This window comes from Alosa alosa, chromosome 24 (assembly GCF_017589495.1).
Source record: "Alosa alosa isolate M-15738 ecotype Scorff River chromosome 24, AALO_Geno_1.1, whole genome shotgun sequence".
Classification (NCBI taxonomy): Eukaryota; Metazoa; Chordata; class Actinopteri; order Clupeiformes; family Clupeidae; genus Alosa; species Alosa alosa.
In genome coordinates this window covers 27,431,817-27,441,816 of record NC_063212.1, presented here as the reverse complement: position 1 = coordinate 27,441,816, position 10,000 = coordinate 27,431,817, and the positions used below count along the sequence as shown (strand labels likewise).

Below are 10,000 nucleotides of genomic sequence, written 5' to 3'. Positions count from 1 at the left end.
GGGGGGAGAAGAGAGAGAGAGAGAGAGGGAGATGAGAGAGAGAGGAGAGTTAGAGGAGTTAAGGATAGAGAGTTAGGGAGAGAGAAGAAGGAGAGAGAGAGAGGAGAGGGAATAAAGTTGGGGATAGAGAGAGTTGGGGATAGAGAGAGAGAGAGAGAGAGAGAGAGAGAGAGAGAGGGGATTGGGGATAGAGAGAGATAATAAATAATAATAATAAAGCTTTATTTGTATAGCACCTTTCATACACAGAATGCAGCTCAAAGTGCTTTACATTTGAAGCATGTAACACAATAATAGTCAGTCAGTCATTATCAATCACTTTTCTTTGCTGTTTATGTTATACTCAGCAACATATCAAAAATATAGAAAATGACGTCATAAGACTGGCAGCCTTAACCCTCTTACCAGAGTCAGAGAGAGAGAGAGAGAGAGAGAGAGAGAGAGAGAGAGAGAGAGAGTTGGGCATAGAGAGAGCTGTTAACTCTGCGCTGATAACTGATTTTAGCTCAGTGTTGTTAACTCCAGTGTTTCCCATACATTGACTAATCTGTGACGGGGCGCCACAAAATCAAAATCGGCCGCCACAGATTAATATTCTATGTTTAATTTAATTTAATTTAATTTAATTTAATTTAAATATAAGGTCAAATCCTTGCATTGCCATTGAGCTCGCTTTTAGCATACGCGGCCTCCATGCCCGCCCAGCTCTCTCTCTCTCTCTCGTAGCCCGCTGCCCCTCCCTCTGCATGTGCATTTAACAAAATATTCCGCGATTGTTGAAGGATTGTTGTTGCCACATAGAAGCATTGCATAGAAGGCGTCTGGCTAAATTGCTATTAAATCCGGCTTAGCATCATTGACCATGCTGCGCAAATTTGTCCAAAACTGCTGCATTGAAGTGAACTCTGCTAAGATCTTATCACAACATAGTAGGCTACATTGAAGAGGCTAAACTAAGTTAAGTTATGAAATCAAGCAGTATCTCAAAGCTAACGTTAGAATACTGTTTGGATGTAGAATTTAGCATGCTTAGCTTACTTACAGCTGCTTGTCAATTTCTAGGGCTAATTTTATTGACTCTGACACTGAATGTTTGCAAAATCCCGATGTAAATGGAAAAGTGTTTTCCAAAATTCAAAAGAAAACGTTATGAATCAACTGTGTTGTTACCTGGGTGAAGTCAGGATCCTGTGACTCGTTACTGTAGTCTCTGAACATCCCCACTGCCTTCAGATACCTAGTGATATAAGTCAACTTCTCCGCGTCTCTACCTACACACAGAGAGAGAGGAAGAGAGAGAGAGAGAGAGAGAGAGATCAGCCATGTCCTTACATTAACCCCATGTCCTTACAATAACACACATGAATAAAGCTATAAAATGTAAAAAACCTCACCCTCACACACACACACACACACGAGTATGACAGTGCATTAATACAGACCTATAATAATGTGCATTAATACAGACCTATAATAATGTGCATGAGCAGGGGGGTGTGCTGTGAGAGTGTGAGCGCCCCCACCTGTCTGCTCCAGGTACTGCATGCTGATGTGCATGAGGCTGTTGAGTGGAGTGCCCCCACCTGTCTCCCGCGTGCTTCATGCTTTGATGTGCATTGAGCTGTGTGAGGTGGTACTACACCTGTCTGCTCCGCGATGGCTGTGCTGATGTGCATGAGCTGTGAGAGTGAAGTGCTTCCTGTCTGCTCAGGTACTGCTGCTGATGTGCATGAGCTGTGTGAGAGTGTGAGTGAGAGTGCCCCCACACCTGTCTGCTCCGGGTGCTGCATGCTGATGTGCATGAGCTGTGAGGTGAGGTGCCCCCACCTGTCTGCTCCAGGTACTGCATGCTGATGTGCATGAGCTGTGAGAGTGAGAGTGCCCCCACCTGTCTGCTCCACGTACTTCATGCTGATGTGCATGAGCTGTGAGAGTGAGAGTGCCCCCACCTGTCTGCTCCACGTACTTCATGCTGATGCATGAGCTGTGAGAGTGAGAGCCCCCACCTGTTCGCTCCAGGTACTGCATGCTGATGCATGAGCTAGAGGAGAGTGAGAGTGCCCCCACCTTCATACTGCTGATGTGCATGAGCTGTGAGAGTGAGAGTGCCCCCACCTGTCTGCTCCAGGTACTGCATGCTGATGTGCATGAGCTGTGAGAGTGAGAGTGCCCCCACCTGTCTGCTCCAGGTACTGCCTGATGTGCATGAGCTGTGAGAGTGAGAGTGAGAGTGAGAGTGAGAGTGAGAGTCCTGTCTGCTCAGATTTACTTTGCATGCTGATGTGCATGAGCTGTGAGGTGAGGGTGCCCCCCTGTCTGCTCCCGCGTACTTCATGCTGATGTGCATGAGCTGTGAGAGTGAGTGCCCCACCCTGTCTGCTCCACGTACTTCATGCTGATGTGCATGAGGCTGTGAGAGTGAGGAGTGCCCCCACCTGTCTGCTCCAGGTACTGCATGCTGATGTGCATGAGCTGTGAGAGTGAGAGTGAGAGTGCCCCCACCTGTCTGCTCCAGGTACTGCATGCTGATGTGCATGAGCTGTGAGAGTGAGAGTGCCCCCACCTGTCTGCTCCAGGTACTGCATGCTGACGTGGTCCACGGGGAAGAAGGCAGCGGTGGCGCCGTACTCGGGGCACATGTTGGCGATGGTGGCCCGGTCAGCGATGGACAGCTGGGCCACGCCTGGCCCGAAGAACTCCACGAACTTCCCCACCACACCCACCTGCCGCAGGTGCTGCAGAGGGGGGAGGAGAGAGGGGTTAACACCACACACACACGCGCACACACACACACACACACACACACACGCGCACACACACACACACACACACACAATATGTCTACATGACCCAAATGCTATGGGGAGAGAGGGGTTACACACACACACACACACACACCACGTCACGTGCGATAGCATGTCTAGCACACTACCAGGAGGGTGAGAGCTGCAAGGGGTCGTTACCTTGGTGATGGTGAGGACGATATCAGTGGAGGTGATGAGGGTGTTGGGGGTCCCCTGCAGCCGGTAACCTATGACCTCTGGCAGCACCATGCTGATTGGCTGGCCCAGCATGACCGCCTCCGCCTCGATCCCGCCCACTCCTGAACAGGAGGTCATCACACACACGGCCTCCGATAAGACTACAGACCAACAGGCCACTCAAAACGACATTTGTACCGTTTCACCTTAGTGTGTGACGGCATGCCAGTGTGCCCCGTGTGTGCATGCTGGTGTGTGTTGGTGTGTGTTAATGTGTGTTGGAGTGTGTTGGAGTGTGTCAGTGTGTGTTGGAATGTGTTGGAATGTGTTGGAGTGTGTTGGAGTGTGTTGGAGTGTGTTGGAGTGTGTTGGAGTGTGTTGGAGTGTGTCAGTGTGTGTTGGAGTGTGTCAGTGTGTGTTGGAACGTGTCAGTGTGTGTTGGAACGTGTCAGTGTGTGTTGGAGCGTGTCAGTGTGTGTCAGTGTGTGTGTTGGAGTGTGTCAGTGTGTGTTGGAATGTGTTGGAGTGTGTCAATGTGTGTTGGAGTGTGTCAGTGTGTGTCAGTGTGTGTTGGAACGTGTCAGTGTGTGTTGGAACGTGTCAGTGTGTGTCAGTGTGTGTTGGAACGTGTCAGAGTGTGTTGGAACGTGTCAGAGTGTGTTGGAACGTGTCAGAGTGTGTTGGAACGTGTCAGTGTGTGTTGGAACGTGTCAGTGTGTGTTGGAACGTGTCAGTGTGTGTTGGAGTGTGTCAGTGTGTGTGTTGGAGTGTGTTGGAGTGTGTGTGTCGGAGTGTGTCAGTGTGTGTCGGAGTGTGTGTCGGAGTGTGTGTCGGAGTGCGTCAGTGTGTGTTGGAGTGTGTCAGGTGTGTGTTGGAGTGTGTCAGTGTGTGTTGGAGTGTGTGTTGGAGTGTGTCAGTGTGTGTTGGAGTGTGTCGGTGAGTATATATTGATTGTAGTGGTTAACGTGGAGTGAGTTTATTATGAGAGTGTGGAGTGAGTTTATTATGAGGGTGTGGAGTGAGATGTGGAGTGTGGGTGTTTATAAAACTGGCATGAGGGTGATTATAAAGCTGGGGGGCACATGAGGGCACATGAGGGTGTTTATAAAGCTGAAGGGCACATGAGGGTGATTATAAAGCTGGGGGGCACATGAGGGTGTTTATAAAGCTGGCGGGCACATGAGGGTGTTTATAAAGCTGGGGGGCACATGAGGGTGTTTATAAAGCTGGCATGAGGGCACGTGAGGGCACATGAGGGTGTTTATAAAGCTGGAGGGCACATGAGGGCACGTGAGGGCACATGAGGGTGATTATAAAGCTGAAGGGCACATGAGGGCACATGAGAGTGATTATAAAGCTGGAATGAGGGCACATGAGGGTGATTATAAAGCTGGGGGGCACATGAGGGCACATGAGGGTGTTTATAAAGCTGAAGGGCACATGAGGGTGTTTATAAAGCTGGAGGGCACATGAGGGTGTTTATAAAGCTGGGGGCACATGAGGGTGTTTATAAAGCTGGAGGGCACATGAGGGCACATGAGGGTGATTATAAAGCTGGCATGAGGGCACGTGAGGGTGATTATAAAGCTGGGGGGCACATGAGGGCACATGAGGGCACATGAGGGTGTTTATAAAGCTGGAGGGCACATGAGGGTGTTTATAAAGCTGGGGGGCACATGAGGGTGTTTATAAAGTTGGCATGAGGGCACATGAGGGTGTTTATAAAGCTGGAGGGCACATGAGGGCACATGAGGGTGTTTATAAAGCTGGAGGTCACGCTGGCACATCGGGCACGTACCCCAGCCAAGGACGCCCAGGCCGTCGATCATGGTGGTGTGGGAGTCGGTGCCCACCAGGCTGTCGGGGTAGAAGTAGCCGTCCTGCTGGAACACCACCCGCGCCAGGTACTCCAGATTCACCTGGTGCACGATGCCCGAGCCCGGCGGAATGATGCGCATGTTCCGGAATGCTTTAGAACCCCACTGTGGAACCACATCACACAGTGTTACTACTGGGATCCACTCAGAACCAAGACTCTAGACCACACACACCCTCTCACTGACTCTAGACCACACACACCCTCACTGACTTCAGACCACACACACTCTCACTGACTTCAACCCACACACACTCTCACTGACTTCAGACCACACACACTCTCACTGACTTCAACCCACACACACTCTCACACACACTCACAGACTTCAGACCACACACAGTCTCACTGATTCTAGACCACACACACTCTTACTGATTCTAACTCACACACACACACTCTCACTGACTTCAGACCACACACACTCTCACTGACTTCAGACCACACACACTCTCACTGACTTCAGACCACACACACTCTCACTGACTTCAGACCACACACACTCTCACTGACTTCAACCCACACACACTCTCACACACACTCACAGACTTCAGACACACACTCTCACTGACTCTAGACCACACACACTCTCACTGACTTCAGACCACACACACTCTCACTGACTTCAACCCACACACACTCTCACACACACACTCACAGACTTCAGACCACACACAGTCTCACTGATTCTAGACCACACACACTCTTACTGATTCTAACTCACACACACACACTCTCACTGACTTCAGACCACACACACTCTCACTGACTTCAACCCACACACACTCTCACACACACACTCACAGACTTCAGACCACACACAGTCTCACTGATTCTAGATCACACACACTCTTACCGATTCTAACTCACAAACACTTACTGATTCTAACTCACAAACACTCTTACTGACTCTAACTCACACACACGCTCACACACTTTCCTGACTGCACTGCCATATCTTGAGCTGCTGGGGTGAAAGTGATGTAAGGAGTAACACATCATGCACACGTATAGATAGTTTAATAACAACATCAGATCCTAAAAGTACATTAGAACAAATTAGCAGATCATGAACACAAACACACACACACACAGTTGGATTTTTACCTTCAAAAACTGGAATCTTTCTCGATTTCTCTCGAACTCCAGGTCTTGATTCTTCTGCAGGCTGTCAGACCTGATTTCAAACAGACAGTGGTCAGGAGTGTGTGTGTGTGTGTGTGTGTGTGTGTGTGTGTGTGTGTGTGTGTGTGTGTGTACAAGAATGAGCCCTTTCAAACAGGCAGTAGACAGTGAATGTGTGAGCTGATTAGGATCTGTGTGCAAACTTTGTGTGTGTGTGTGTGTGTGTGTGTGTGTGTGTGGTGTGTGCGTGTGTGTGTGTGTGTGTGTGTGTGTTTATAAATGAGTCATTCATACCCCATGCCTCTCTGTTATAATCCTGATTTCTTTCTCTGTTCCAACACTGTGTGTGTGTGTGTGTGAGAGTGTGAGTGTGTTTGTGTGTGTGTGTGTGTGTGTGTGTGTGTAGAGAGAGAGTGAGAGCTCTTTCTGGTTGTGTGTGTTGTCGCCACCACTAACTTCCTGGTGAAGTCCACCTGGATGGAATGGTCAATGACGAGGTCGGCGGGGCAGACAGGGTTGATCTTCTGCGGGGCTCCGCCCAGTTCCTTAACCGCATCACGCATGGCAGCGAAGTCCACCACCGCAGGGACACCCCTGGAGGAGAGAGAGAGGGGGGAGGAGAGAGAGGGAGGGAGAGAGAGAGAGAGAGAGAGAGAGAGAGGAGGGAGGGGGAGGGGAGAGAGAGGGGAGAAACAGAGGGAGAGAAAAAGCTAAAAAAAAAAGCTAATTCAGAGTGGAACTTCCATCTAGATAAATCCTTTAATTCCTGAGGCACACACCTGACAGACTTAACACACACACAGACGTAAAACACACACACACACACACACTAATCACAAGTACCACATGCTAATCACAATCACAAGTACCACATGCTAATCACAATCACAAGTACCACATGCTACTCACAAGTACCACACGCTAATCACAAGTACCACATGCTAATCACAATCACAAGTACCACATGCTACTCACAAGTACCACATGCTAATTACAAGTACCACATGCTACTCACAATCACAAGTACCACATGCTAATCACAATCACAAGTACCACATGCTAATCACAATCACAAGTACCACATGCTACTCACACCACATGCTACTCACAAGTACCACATGCTAATTACAAGTACCACATGCTACTCACAAATCACAAGTACCACATGCTAATCACAATCAGAAGTACCACATGCTACTCACAAGTACCAAATGCTAATCAATCACAAGTACCACATGCTAATCACAAGTACCACATGCTAATCACAATCACATGTACCACATGCTAATCACAAGTACCACACGCTAATCACAATCACAAGTACCACACGCTAATCACAATCACAAGTACCACACGCTAATCACAAGTACCACACGCTGATCACAAGTACCACATGCTAATCACAAGTACCTGTCTAGTTTCAGTCCATAAATATATTGTTTTTATGAACGTTAGTGGCATGCGCCATCACAAGCTTCTATTTACTGCGCCATAGGCTACATTATACTACATTTTTGTATAACTTAGTGGAGAGGTGTAGCACAGGGTAAGGAAAACTCATTCATTTTTGGAGCTGATCCAGCTAAAAGAGAATTTCAAAGTATTTCCCATATAGTAGCCTATTAGCTCGCAACGACAGCGAGGGTGAAATTTGGAGAGTGGTGTCTCAGGCGAGTGTTACATTAGATCAATGGCAATTCAATGCAGGTAAAGAGTAGCAAATAGGTTAGTCAAAAAGGTAAATGTGATTATTGCACTTTTGCAATTGTGAGCCATTGTGTTTTGTGTAAATAGAGGTTAAGAAAGATATTCTATAAGATATTATATAAGAAAGTTTTTGTTAATAAAATGTCAATTTATTCATAGTGTAATATGTAATACCTTCTGACCTGGCAGACTTCACACACACACACACACACACACACACACACACACACACACACAGACACAGACACACAGACACAGACACAGACACAGACACAGACACACACACACACACACACACACACACACCATCTGGGTCTGAAGCTACGTCTACACTAGCGTATACGTTTTATTACGGATTTTAGGACCAAATCTGCTACGCGTCCACACAGACCTTTTCAGTTCCACAGAAGATACAATGTGCGTCTCCATGACTACCACTCATACGCAGTAGATACAATGTGCGTCTCCATGACTACCACTCATATGCAGTAGATACAATGTGCGTCTCCATGACTACCACTCACACGCAGTAGATACAATGTGCGTCTCCATGACTACCACTTATCTGCAGTTAATATGGTGTGCGTCTCCATGACTACCACTCATACACAGTAGATACGATCTGCGTCTCCATGACTACCACTCATACACAGTAGATACAACGTGTGTCTCCATGACTACCACTCATACACAGTAGAAACGATATGCATCTCCATATTACCCCTGATACGCAAATCTCACGACCATTCACCCTTTGTCAAGTACCGAAACCTTATGTTACTGTTGCTAGGTTATATAAACAATGGCCTGCAGCGTTAAAAACCTGCATTAAAACTAGTAATCCTGATTCTTGAAAATCATGACAAACATGCAGTCAACAAGAACCACATGACAAACATGCCAATCATGACAAACGTGCAGTCAACAAGTACCACATATCAAACGTGCCAATCATGACAAACATGCCAAACGTTCCAAACATGACAAACGTGCAGTCAACAAGTACCACATGACAAACGTGCCAAACATGACAAACGTGCAGTCAACAAGTTTGGGCACTAGGGAAGAGATGACCATCAGATAAGCAGCAGTATTTGCTGCTTCGGTTCGCTGGTTCGAATACAATCATGTCATGTGGACAATGGGATGAACCGCAAAAAGAAAGTGTGTGTGTGCGCGTGTGTGCGTGCGTGTCTTACGTGAAGTCCTGCAGGATGACCCGTGCGGGTCTGAAGGGAACCTCCACGCTCTTGGTCTGCGTGTTCTGCCAGTCCAGAATGTTCTCCACATCGGAACTCTTCACGAGGAACTCATCACAGTTCCGCACCGCAGACTCCAGTAGCACACGGATGGAGAACGGCAGACGCACTGCAGAGCAGAGAGAGAGAGAGAGAGAGAGAGAGAGAGGAGAGGGAGAGAGAGAGAGAGAGAGAGAGGGAGAGGGGGAGAGAGAGAGTGTGTGTGTGTGTGTGTGAGTGGGGGGGAGAGGAAATAAGATCATAGAGTTATATGAAGGCCAACCACAGTTCCATGTTTACCTGTGTGAGAGAGAGAGAGAGAGAGAGAGAGAGAGAGAGAGAGAGAGAGAGAGAGAGGGGAGGAGAGGAGAGGGCGGGAGGGAGAGGTGTGTGTGTGTGTGTGTGTGTGAGTGGGGGGGAGAGGAAATAAGATCATAGAGTTATATGAAGGCCAACCACAGTTCCATGTTTACCTGTGTAAGAGAGAGAGAGAGAGAGAGAGAGAGAGAGAGAGTGTGTGTGTGTGTGAGTGTGAGTGTGTTCCATGTTTACCTGTGTAAGGCGGGGATCACATTGGCCAGCACCAAGTGGTAGCGGGCGGCAAGCGTAACGCAACACAGACCATAATAACCTCTCTCTCGTTCCTAAGCAACACAAATGGTTTGCCTAAACTGACAATTGAATACGTTCACGTTGCGCTTTGAAAGCTGAACCAAGTTCAACGCTCAGCTTGCTCAACACTAGCGCTACACCAGCGCTGCCGCTGTTCCGCTGCAGAACCGAGGAGAACAATAGGACACCTGCCGCTGTTCCGCTGCAGAACCGAGGAGAACAATAGGACACCTGCCGCTGTTCCGCTGCAGAACCGAGGAGAACAATAGGACACCTGCCACTGTTCCGCTGCAGAACCGAGGAGAACAATAGGAAACCTGCCGCTTGCCACTGGTCTGTGTGATTCCCGCCTTAGAGAGTTAGTAGATACAGTAGATACAACGATGATGGTGTGTGTGTGTGTATGTGTGAGTGTACAAAAGAACTCCCCAGAGGTTGTGTAGCTGAGTGAGCGAGCCCAT

At 48.2% G+C, this 10,000-nt stretch overlaps 1 protein-coding gene across 1 annotated transcript in view; it reads right to left on the bottom strand.

Moving 5' to 3' along the window:
• aco1 (aconitase 1, soluble) overlaps window positions 1-10,000 on the bottom strand; it is a 29,114-nt gene that overhangs the window by 14,954 nt on the left and 4,160 nt on the right. Inside the window, 7 exon segments of the mRNA XM_048236092.1 lie at window positions 1,171-1,271; window positions 2,564-2,735; window positions 2,964-3,103; window positions 4,780-4,963; window positions 5,965-6,034; window positions 6,439-6,576; window positions 8,889-9,057. Coding sequence (XP_048092049.1) covers window positions 1,171-1,271; window positions 2,564-2,735; window positions 2,964-3,103; window positions 4,780-4,963; window positions 5,965-6,034; window positions 6,439-6,576; window positions 8,889-9,057 — 974 coding nt within the window.